The sequence below is a fragment of the Anas platyrhynchos genome, chromosome 1 (genome assembly GCF_047663525.1).
Source record: "Anas platyrhynchos isolate ZD024472 breed Pekin duck chromosome 1, IASCAAS_PekinDuck_T2T, whole genome shotgun sequence".
Lineage (NCBI taxonomy): Eukaryota > Metazoa > Chordata > Aves > Anseriformes > Anatidae > Anas > Anas platyrhynchos.
This window is the reverse complement of record NC_092587.1, coordinates 141,065,153-141,077,589: the sequence shown is the minus strand read 5'-3', so window position 1 is coordinate 141,077,589 and position 12,437 is coordinate 141,065,153. Positions and strand designations below refer to the sequence as shown.

General features: G+C 43.4%; 1 protein-coding gene across 10 annotated transcripts in view; it reads right to left on the bottom strand.

Moving 5' to 3' along the window:
• MAP4K4 (mitogen-activated protein kinase kinase kinase kinase 4) overlaps window positions 1-12,437 on the bottom strand; it is a 133,746-nt gene that overhangs the window by 20,860 nt on the left and 100,449 nt on the right. For 4 of the 10 annotated variants that reach the window (XM_027445809.3, XM_072031164.1, XM_038173234.2 and 1 more), the window contains exons 14-20: window positions 10,602-10,688; window positions 9,687-9,932; window positions 6,233-6,394; window positions 3,987-4,217; window positions 2,968-3,074; window positions 1,874-2,025; window positions 1,088-1,185 (exon numbers count right to left, since the gene is read on the bottom strand). In XM_027445809.3, coding sequence (XP_027301610.1) covers window positions 1,088-1,185; window positions 1,874-2,025; window positions 2,968-3,074; window positions 3,987-4,217; window positions 6,233-6,394; window positions 9,687-9,932; window positions 10,602-10,688 — 1,083 coding nt within the window. The remainder of the gene's footprint in view (window positions 1-1,087; window positions 1,186-1,873; window positions 2,026-2,967; window positions 3,075-3,986; window positions 4,218-6,232; window positions 6,395-9,686; window positions 9,933-10,601; window positions 10,689-12,437) is intronic. The other 6 variants (XM_027445843.3, XM_027445858.3, XM_072031178.1 and 3 more) reach the window with 4 other exon arrangements.

Genomic DNA, 12,437 nt, shown 5'->3' with positions numbered 1-12,437 from the left:
TATTATAAAAAAATGCGTATAATCTGAGTCCAAACTATTCTGATTAGGACTTCAGTTTATCCCACTACACCATAAAGTTACAGAAGACGTAAATAAGCACCCAGACCCACTTTGACAGAGTGGTTGACTGTTGCAGTTCATTTTTCTTAACTTTGCAGGTAAATAACATCCACCACAAGAAACTCTGGGCAGCAAGATAGCAGAAAGAGTCTAAGAGTTATTGAGCTGCCTGAGGCGCAGCATATTTGGACAGTTGCAGACAGATGATCACCTTGAAGCCTTTTGATCCATTTCCAGTTTCATGGACATGCTCTAAGGAGTTCATCCGAGAGGACAGATTCATTAGGCCTGGCTCAGCCACACGCAACTGTCAAACAGTACAGACATAAGCTGCTTTTCTGTCTGCAGATCGGAGCGTGGGTAAAACAGGTTTGCAGTCACTGCAAGCTGCTCTCAATTGTATAGCAAGGATTTATTTAGCTGAATACAGTTTAGAGCAAGTACTTCACACATTATACTACTGGAAGTGAAGGAAGGACCAACTTCCATGTTTCTTTAAAATAGCAGCTCTGAGGGATTTGGCTGCTAGTGCATTATCATGATAGCAAGAGAAAAAAGTTATAAGGAAAGCTGGAAGTACTGCAAAATCCTACGGTGCATACAAAGAACTGTAATCAACTGCAACAACAACCAGCTTAGGAAAACATCAGAAAATAACGTTTTAAAGTCTTACCACTTCTCCCTGCACCATTCAGCACAGCATTGATACATTCAGGTCAAATGCATTATCATTGGTCCAGCCACAGCAAGGAAGCACAGGATTGAAAGAAAGAGAAAGGGAAAGGTTAGGAAGAAAGCAGATGAGAGAATAGAAATCAATTCCCAAGGCACAGCAAACCTTATTCTTTAAGGTATTGTGATGTGTAAAAGCAACTGCATCACCCAGAATGTACTGCTGGACCCACAGGCACAAACTGCAGCTCAAGCTGAAGTTCACTCCCGATGACACCACGAATGAAAGCTCACACTGTATTTTGTGGGCCTACCTGAACATGTGGGGGAACAGGGGAAAGCAGATGCAACTTACAGCAGGCTTGATAGGTCTGAAGACTTCCTTTTTCTCTTCAGGCTTTTTAGGTGCACTTTCATGACGCTGTGATGGCGAACCCTCTGATTTGGATGATGCTGCATGTGCCAAGACCCCAAAAGGAAAACAAAACAGGGATTCACCAGGAAAGTAAAATACATTTTCTTATTCCACTCTGGAGTGAGGAACAGAGGTGAGAAGGCTACCAAAGCAGTGCTTGAGAGCAAGACACCAGTTTCACTGGTTCATTATTACATTTTCCCTGAAAGACTACGCAAAAAAATATTGCTAAGCTGTGATCTCTACAGGTGCAGCTGACCTCTGACTGAAGCCAAACCAAACTGTCCACAACTGTAAATCAATGTGGTTGCAAATACTGTCTCATTTGCACAAGGGATTGGGTCTGCAGGTGACTGAAACTGCCTAACTTGACTGAAGCCAGAAGCCGAAAAGCCTGTATTGGCATTCAGCGTGCCCTATCTCAGACCCATCCTTAGCAGACTGCACCCCTTCAGAAAACAAGGTGACAGACAACAAGCATCAAAAGGTGTAGCAGCGACTCAGCATGAATCAGAGGAGAAGGAAACACATTTCCTTGATGACTTCTGCACGGTCCATCTTTCCCAAACAGGCATGCATAGCAAAGAAGGGTACTGGAAGCTAACCAGCCCTCAATACTGCAAGCACCAAGGTCTTTCCCAGTGAGGGTTACCATTCTCCATTAGTGAGTGTTGCACAGTCAGCGAATTTAAAACCCAGTGTTATGGTGGGTGGGGAGGGACTTACATCTCATCCGGAACCGCTCTCCAGACCCACTCTGAGAGCCGGGGTGAGAGCCAGGCTGGGAGCCAGAGTTGCTTGAACCCGAAGAGCTGCCACTGCCTGGCCTTGGTACGAGCTTCTCCACCCTTTCCCACAGCAGACGAGGCTCTATATTGCTGTATCAGGGGAGGGAGGAAAGCCTTTGTTACACACTTCAGTTTCAGATTCCTGTTTCTAAACTCAGATTTCATTCTTCCTCAGCGTTTTGCTAATAATCAGTCTGAAAGAAAACTTAACACTGAGCTGAGAGCATCAATGATACATCACAGCCCAAGCAGTGGCTCCCTTTGAAACACTTATTATCTTATTTAGGGTGGTCAAATAAAAAGTTTAGGTGGGTTTAAGCTATTCATTTTATTAGGAATTGGCTACCTGCCATTCTTATGTATCTAACCCAAAGTGGACAGTTCTCTCCGGCTGGATGCAACAGGTTTAGAATTGGCACAGAAGTGCCCTGGCTACCCAGGCACAAGCCAAAAAGCCAACACAGCCTGTCGCTCTCAGAATGCCCTCATCCATGATGCCAAAATCTACAGTGGCCTGTCCACATGGCTCTGCTGAGCTTAGGGGAGAAACCCCGTTTCTCCCCCTTCCTAACCTCAGATGTTCTGCATCACAGCTCAGGGATTCTTCTGCCTCTCAAAGTCTGGTTCTGGCTGAGAGGCTGGAAAGTTTCTGCGACCTCTTCACTTTAGGTCTTACAAACACTTCTGCTGCCAGTAATCCCCACAATAACCCAAGATGACCTGTTGCACCGAAGGCATGATGTTCACGAATGGCCACATTTTTTCAGTAATCTTAGGGATATTTTGAAATTATTGCAAAAGTTGTAGGACAAGCAACTCAAGAAGGAGAGGCAAGAGGAAATTTAGCCAGTGTTTGTTGGCACACATGATCCACCAGGGGAAATTAAGATTCATCATTACGAAAAGGGGATCCAAATCCTTCTTCCTTCCACATCCAACAGACAATGCCAAAAGCTCTCTGAAGAACGCCCGTCTTCCCATCAGCCTTTTCCTTCCAACACAGGAAAGGCAAGGACATGTAGGCTTACAAACCTCGTGGAGTTTCTTTGACCTGCTTGGTTATTTTGCTGCCCACTGCCCTGCAGTGGAGAATCACGACGAGACAGGACTGGTGATCGGGACGTTGTTCTCACAGGTACCTTGGGAGAAAAAAGGTTGTGTTAAACCCTTGAAGAAGAGAGAAAGAAGAGGAAGATTAAACCTCTCCTGCTACAGAATATATTCTTTAGATTTTAACACTGCTTATTCTATGTCCGAGTTAACATCAGAAACCAAAGCAATAAAGAAATACCCACAAACCCCAAAGCCTTAGTTGGGATGCTGTTCAGATTTTGAAGAGAACTCCAAGTTTAGTCTTAACATTAAGTAGTGTTTAATAGCTACCACACAAACACATACACACCTCACTACCCTCCAACTACTAAGACATTTGCAAAGAATACAGCATTTTGACTGAAGCAGGGGAGGCGCAAAGCAGTTTGCTGAAACAGCATGAGAATTAGGAGAATAAGCTCAGGGGAACCAAACAAATGCCCAGGAATGGATCAGCAGAAGGCAAAGACTGGTGGGGGAGCAAGAATATACTCGGAAGAAGCAAATCCCAGTGGATGGAAGGGGGTTGGGAGGAGAGGAGGAGGAAATATTGAATGTTTCCTTTTTGTTCAGTTCCGTCTCAATTTTTAGTACTTGTATGATTCATAGTTTGGGTTACTAACACATGAAGAAGAAAATTAACTCTGAGCAATAACCTCAGGGATATTTTAAATTCTTTCTGGAATATGGTAATGATTTGTTAACTTTGCATAATAAATTGTCTCTCTGCAATATCTGCATTCTATAAATAATTGCCAATTTTATACAAAGCTTCAATATTGTACTGAAGGTTGATTCTCATTAACCCGTTGACTTAACTCCTGCATTGTGATCTGACTTAGGAAATACTAACACTGGCACGAGGGCACGGTCTTCCCAGTGCCCAGACTATGACATGCTTTTAAAAAAAAAATCATCATCATAAAGAAATAGCACACATCTGTCTTTCTACTCCTTACCCTTGGAGGCACCTCGTCACTGTCTGATCTAGCCCAAGCCTTTTGGGTGGGGTCGGGTACCTCCGACTTAGAGTCAGAACTCTGATTTAGCACTTCACTGCGTGAAGGTGGATATGGGTCCTGGGAACGAAGATGGTGATGAGCAAATTTGGGAGAAGGGTCACTGAAGGAATGGGATCGCGAGACAGGGGAAACATTGTTCTTGAGAGATGCCAGATGGGACCACTGTACCTTACAAGAAAACAAAACATAAAACATTCAATGCGCTCAGTATAACTGGCTGTCCAATCAACACAGAATAAAGGCAGGTGGGGCGGGCAGAGACAAATTGGTTATGGCATTAGGTAAGCGTGGGGTGGAATCAATGCATTTAAAAGCAAGGCAAGCGCCCAAAGAACGTAACAGACTGAAAATACAGCACATTTTTGTGAGATACGCTCTCCACATACATGTACACTAGTGCCCAGAAGAAAAGGGGACCTAATATCTGCACCATGAGCCTGGGGCCGAAGGCCACGCAAGACAGGAGTCATCATCTGTCCCCCAGTCTTCCGTGGGTTTTGGCCAGGTCTCATGGCAGCACTGATGGGTTGGGGAATTTGAAGCAGATTTCCAATTGAAAAAAATGTGCAAAATTAAAGAATGCTCTAAAGTGTGCAAACCAACAGACATTTACGTTATCTATGAAATTTGGAAACTAGATACAGTTCCAAACTTTTTGGAGAACAGTTGTAACACAAAAGCCTTTATTCCTTTATAGTCATTGCAATATATATATAAAAAACATAATATATATTGTATATTGTATATAGTATACATATGGACAATGCATATTATACATATACCATATATGTACCATATACTGTATGTACATATATACATATTTATTCACAAACTCAACACACACGTACACACACACATATTCAATTACAGATACACTAAGAAGGCACAACAGTGACTCCAGAGCTAAAAATCCACTGGGGTTTCCTTTGAAATACATACTGACCCTTCAGCTACTCCTTCTTTGTGCATAAACCCATGTTTCTAATTTAATTTCTGAAGCTAAGGAGGAGGAAGTGTCACAACTGAGGAACATACTGCTTTTGCACCTAGTAATTAATCAAGATTTCACTTTCAACCCCAGTTTCAGTAGGCTGGTTGTATTTGTTTTTATATGATTATTATTTCCTCAATTTTCATACACACAGCTGTTGAAGTGCCTGATTATTCTTAATATGAGTGGAAGATCAGACTTTAAAAGTAACTGGCACAGAGAGCATGAAGATGCAAGTCCAATATTTTGAAATAATCATAGAGGTTTGAATAAAAGCCAGGAATTAATGAGTAAGAGATGAAGTTCTGTCCTGATTTCTCCCACTCTCTTGTCTGCAGAAATTCTCCTGCTGCCCAAAAGAGTTTCAATGCCTAATCACAACCACGGATGGGTTTAGTTTGTACTGTCATCAACAGTCTTACGTAGGAGAAGAAAATTCTGCATGGAAACAGAGGAACTCAATATAGAACTAGACTGTTTAATTTAGCATATCTCAATAGCTTAGAGCATATGGTGTATTTGTAATTTTTAAACTTTAAGTTATTTTTTAAATGTGTGCTATAATTCCCATGAGGTACGATTACCGAGCTTTGCAAGCTTCCATTAGCAAACAACAGAATGACAGCAACCATGTTGCTCAGTGGTTTCAGTCTCTTTTTCATTTTCCAGGGGTGGTACGGAACTCTGTTTAGCAAGCATAAGCCTACTGACAACAAACTTGCTTTTCTTAGTCACGTTTCATGCATCTCTTTGAAGCAGTGATCATTCTATTAAAAAACACTTGCTCGGTTAACTTTTTTCCCCCATTATCTTAGAAGACTAAGCCAGCTCACTGCTTTCCTGAACATCTTCTTTGGTGGTAAATATTTTGCACAGATCAGATTCTGAATTGTAGAAATATACTGAAACTATGACCAGTACTTAGCCAACCATTCCACTGTTGCACAGATAATAAGATAATGCAACAGTAGTCATTAAAAAAAAAAAAAGGGAAAACAAACACACAAATCCATCAATTTATCAGTACAATAAACAAAACCATACAGAGATAATCTACTGAATAAGCTGTTTTGTGTAACAGTGCTACTCTTTACATAAGACTTCCTATGTGCCAAGATCTGCAAATCTGAAGGAAACGTGTTGGGACTTCTGCACTTCCTTCAGGCTCACCGATATTTTCCTGGGCACTTACTTGGGGCTCCATTGGCCTCTGCAGGGCAGGCTGAGCAGGTTCTGAGTTTCCATTGGAAAAGGACTCTGATCTTGAAGGCACTGGTGGCTCCAACACTTTGCCCATCTGCTTTGACTGTGCTTCAGGGGAGCCCTGATTCGTTTTTCTAAATCTCTCCTCCACCTAGGACAAAATAAATGCAGGTTAAGTCTAGAATCAGGAAACCAATTACAGTAGAAATATGAACGTGACCACCTCCCTTTCTTTACCATGGAGACCAAATATGTTTGAGGCTTGGCAAGATATTTTTCCCTGCAGCTTTCACCAGCAATGTAAAACAGAATGAACTGTCCCAACATGGCAAGTATGGCATATGGGAATCCATACTAGGAAAGAGGTTACAGTGGGCAGTAAAACGTGAAGTGATATAATGAGAGACCACCAGGATACTTCCTTCTGCCTAGACTAGTTACTACCCATCAGTAGACATAGATAACAAAAAGAATAAGTGAAAACAGCAACAACTTTACAATATAAAAGTACATTTTCCTTACTACATTACTTACATTTTCCTTACCCACCTTACTAAACTAAAGAGAAGTTATATTATTGATTATCTGCTTTCCTGTGCTTGTCTCTTTGGCAGTGCAAGAAGAAAGAGGATATGCTTCTCTATCCAGTAATATTGGAGGCAGTTCAGCTTTAGATACAGAACTGTAGGACTGCTCATCCTCTCTATTATCAGATAGTCCCAAAATGACATCTAAGTGCAGCACTCTGACCTCAGACTGCAGAGAACAACCCCCGCAACCTATTCCTGGTTCTCAGATACATGTAGAAGTGACTGTATGCTAACCTATGGAGCTTTTCCAGAGGAAGACTAAATCAGAAAGTGCAAGTCCTCAACCAAACATCAAGCAAGGTCCCCATGCAGAAACGTCACCTCTTTCAAGTCCACGGCATCCAGAACAAAGCAAGTGGTACGAAGGGAAAGAGACGGAGGGAGGCTACAGGCAGAAAGGACAGACCCTCCCGTTTCCTAAAATTGCTGGAATCATGGCAGCATGCACCCTTCTGCCAGAAGAGTTGCTGCTGAGGAATGCTAAGCTCCCAGCACTTTATCAAAGTGTCAACAAAAGATCGAACCGGTAGCTGGGGCTGAGATTCGTTTGTTGAGATGCTGCTCATGAGATCTGCTTTAACCCATGTGCCTGGAGGATGAAACCAGTATTGGGGTGATTCCCTAACTGCTCCCTAGCAGCAATGGCACAATGAGACTATTTAAATATCCATGCTGGAAGACAGAGGCAAGTCTCCAGGACTCCTTAGCGAGGCTGCTTTACAAACCTAACCTGCCTCTGCTTTCCAGACTTTGAGGACAATATCAGATTGCCTGCGGGAGCAACCAGACGAGCTTCTGGCAGGTCTACACAAAATACACCGTGTCTTGGGGAAAATGACAAGAATGGAGTCAAGCATCTTCAGCATACAATCATTTTCACCACCATGTCAGCCTCACAGAGCCATCCTTTAAAGTACAAAAATAGGCCAGACTCCTCTCGGTCTCCTTCTTATGAATAGAATAAGGAAAAGCCCCAAGTCTTTTTGTCTGAAGGAACAAGCTTTCATGTCTCTAGCTGTAAATGATAGGAGGTTTCCTCCACAAAGCACATAAACTGTGACAGCCACATCTCCTCAAAAACAAGCAAGATGTGAGAAAGAGATAGTCAGTTATTCCCTTGATAGAAACAGTCCCTGTTCCAGTCATCTGACTGTCTGGACCAGAAAACAGTATTAAGTTTCATTTCTTGCTCTAAGCTTCCTTCTGTTTCCCAGAGACAATCTTAGAAGTCATTTTCTTTATATCCTCATTGCAGTTGGAATGGGTAAAAAAAGGAAGAAAAAAAAAAAACACACCAAAACAACATCACGATTTGCCAGAACAGGAGAGATGGCCCATGTTGGCTTAGCATCATGATGGTCAGCATCAGTGGATGGAGACTTTCTCTGGACAGAGTTTTTGTGAAAGTATGAGGCACAGAATACTCACTCTAATTCACTATTTTATGTCCAAAAGTACATCAGAGTTAATGTCTGCTTTTTTATATTAACTGGTGTTGCTCCAACTGCCAGGCACAGAGAGATGACAGTTATGTTTCTGACTACTGACTCAATTTTTTCTTTGCCCTCACTTTACTCTTTCTAACTTTCGAAGGTCTTTGAATCTTTAGGAGTTTATCTCCTTTTCAATTCTGAAAGGAAAATGAGAGGTGGATAACAGATGGTTCTGCACCCCTCCAAAGCCCACCCTCAGGCTGGAAAGGAGTTCTAGACTGACACTGTGCTTTCACCAAGGCGGGCCAGGAATGAGCACCAGGACAGGAGAGGAGGACTGTTCCACACTTGTACCACAACATGCTGTACAAGCCTGAACTTCTTCCAGAAGAGAGGCACATACCAGATACTTCAGCCAAGAGGAACAGATGAGATAGCACAACGTGGTTTATGAAGAACCGGGACAATAGCATCCACGAGAAAATGAGTTTGTGCTCATCAAGTCCAAACAGCAACACTTCAAAGGCAGTGAAGAACTACTGGACAAAGGTGGACTGAAAGCTATTTTATCAGGTTCAATAGCCCCGAGGATTTTTTTTGTTCTTGTTCCAGAATGTATTTACCTAGTTCCCACATGCTAGTGATGAATGCCGTTAAGAGTTTTGACCAGTATTGCCCAGTCTAGTGGTTTGTGGGCAGTGTGATGCTCAAGGGAAGCACAAGAACAAGACCGCTGAAAAAGAGCCAAGTATGCATCAGAGGCAATTACTTGTTTAGCGATGTTAACCGTGGAGCAATGAAGTCAGGGGACCACTCACTGAGACAAACAGCACTCTGATGATTTCAGATTGACTTCTGAGTGCCCGAAGTCCAAGAAGGCAGCACCACAGAGTTTCACAAAGGCGGGGATGTCATCTCAGCAGAGAATACTTAACACTTCAGAAATTCAATTCATGAAATTCATGTCTGTGTTCATGAGAAGCAAATTTCCAAGAGCATGGGCTAAAGCACCTACAGGTGGTGTGTGTAAGCATCCCACATAGGTTTGTGCTCTCTCAGTTTCCAGGCCTCAGTACCTGCCAGCAGCAGATTGACAACTGTACCAGTACTTCCTGTGAAAACATCTGATAAAGTGCAGATGGGATTGACCTGATACTTCCACTATCAGTTCCCCTTAGTCTGCAGCATTTCACAACTCCTTTTCACTCTTTACACCTAAAAACCCTGACCTACAATGATAGCAGAAGTATTCAGAAGTACCTGGGTTTGGAAACCAGTGGCCAAAAATTAGGGATATCCTGCTCTTTAAAAGTGACACCCTGGTCTCCAACCATACCCTAGCAGAACCGTAGTCACCATGATGCCAAGAGGCAGGGACCGAGGAGCAGGTAGCATATTCCTGGCCACATGCAGGACTTACCTCACGCGCTCTTTCAGCAGGCTCATAGTGGGGTTTTGGCTCAGGGGTATGATAGCTTTGCTTATTTCTTTCTTGCTGCTGCTGTTGCTGCTGCTGCTGCTGCTGTTGTTGCTGCTGCTGCTGTTGCTGCTGCTGCTGCCTCCTGTGATCGTGCTGCAGCGACAGGAGGTAGGCTTGCTCCTGCTGCAACTGGCGCTGGAGTCGCTCTGCCTGTCGATGCTCCTCCATCTCTCGCCATCTGTATTCCTTTGAGAGAACGCGTGAGTAATTCAAGACATGACGTGGAAGGTATGGTAGACATGTCCCTATCCATCCCGTTAAAAATGCACCTTTCTGGTTGCTGTTGCTCTTTTTATTTTTTTTTGGATTTATTTCATTGTTAAAGTGTAACCAAGAGCTAAGTCGGACCAATATGGCATGTGTCTCATGTTGGGAAAGTTGAGAGTGTAGTGCTAAGCTTCACATGATTGGAGAGTTATGTCAGAACTGGTTTTTATTAAAAGAAAAAAAATGAGTTATTTATACTAAATCCAGTGTAAATTCATAAAACAATGATTTAAAACAACACTAGGCCATTGTATCCCAGGGAAGATTTACATATCATGTGTGCTTTTGATCTGCAACATAAGCACTCTAGTTCGTCACTGAATGCCAAGGTCTGTTCAGAAACTCGACCGCCAAACCAGAACTGTTCCACTTTAACATAAAGCCTCCTCTTACTGCCCAGAAAGCAGTGTGACCTTACAGCACTTCTCATATGTGCCTGTCAGCCCACGACGCTAGCATAAATGGCCTTTTAATCAAGCTCCTTTGTTGTCATACTGTCAGTGCAGCTGTGCCTGACTGAGGGAAGCCTAGGACTGGCCGGATAAATGGATCCTATAGCTACTGAACAAAACAGATACAGTGCTTTACCAGTAACATGGCCTGCTCCTGGAGCAGCTGCTGCTGTAGAATTTCCAAGTGCCGCTGCTCCTCTTCTAGCTGTCGCCTGATATACTCCTGTCACATAGAAATTACCCAGCAATGAATTTATTCAAAAGGAATGCATCAGAACCCCCTGGGTGGCACACCACACGCTACTTCCCCAGTTCAGCTTTAACGAGAAACGCACTTCAGGAAGGATTAGTGCCTGCAGAACAATTTAGGGAGCCCTGTCTACCGAGCATCGGATTTTGGCCCCTTCCGTTCCGAAATTTGGACTCCTGCAAATGTTGCCAGCACGGGCCAGAGCTCATTCGTGTCTTTGGGAAGGGATTTCAGGAAGCAGCAAAATGCACTCGAAGGTTTTGGAAGAGTTAAAACACAGCAAGTCTGACTCAACACAGCCAACACAAAGTCACATGCAAGTCGTATTAAACATTAGTTTGTTGCGCTGGTGCGATGAACTGTTAGCAACAGCTAGAGCCAGGCTTAGTGTAGGTCGACCTGGTGCAAGCTTCCCCGAAAGGGGCTCTGCCAAGTGCAGCTCAGACCTGCCCTGCCGTCTCCCCTGCCGCCCTCACCAGAAGCTTCTCCTGAGCAGACGCCGCCAGCCTTGCTGAATTATGCGATGAGTTATGGCACAAACAAACATCCACCAGGAAACAGGTATTAGACCAAAGTCGCTCGCTCTTGCGCTCTAGCCGCCTCTCACCTGCAGCCTCAGCGGGCCCAGACTTTTGCCCACCGCTCCACCTGACCCCCCTAAATACGGACTCGACCCCTGAGGCACCAAAACCCAAGCTGGTCACATCCTGTCATGCAATTAATGGAGGTACGTAACACATGCATGCGCACACACGCAAGCACACACGCACGCACGCACACGTTTACAGTGTATGCAGAGAGAAAGAAATGGATCTGTGATGCAGTGATGGGAGCTGTAGGGAGTCTTGCGACGGACTGGTGATGTATACACTGTGCTGTCAGTACGCACGCTGGCTGAGCCATGGTTTGGGTGACAACAAGTCTAAGAAGGGACACGTCTTCTCTCAAAAGGAAAAATAAATTTGCAGTGGTTCGGGCTGACCACACCAATTAACCGTTTGTCATTATTGGCACTGTGCGTAATTAGCATTTCAACAGTTGAAAAAGCAGCTGGGGGAATACCCGGTGTCTGCCCAAAAGCAAATTGCTGTGCTGCAATTAGAGATTTTCCATATTTATTCCCACTGGTTAGTCTTCTCTCCTTTTTGACTCAAAAATCTTTGACACGAATACAAGCACAATAAAATTCCCCAGTAACAGGATCACCAATGATCACAAACACCGTGACTTTACGTAAGAAAAATTAGGCACGTCGAGCCAAAACTAACACTCCTGAAGGTAATGGGAAATTTATAATGAGCCTCCAGGAGAGTAGTTTGGGCTCTTTATTTAGGATCAGGATTTTGCAGTTCATGCAGAGTAATTATTACCCTGATTATGACCCCGATTAGAGTTTTTAAAGGATTTTTAGAACATGCAGATTTCATGCATAAATATAGCAGCTGAATTTCACATGGTTTCAAAGGTTTCTCACCTGTTCTTTCAATGCATTAAGGGCACACTGACAACTTAAGATATATTTCCTGCCTGAATTGGCATATGTTATTATAGCTGATTTTAAATAGAGTAAGAGAGAGAGATCACATATTTAACTACATTAATTTTAGGAAGGAAAACTCTCTGCAGCACAAAGGTTCCATCTCAAATTCAGAATATTCAAAGTTTTTGATGAGCTTCTGACCGATTCAGTGTGCAAGCAGCTGACACGGAACAGAGCAGCCT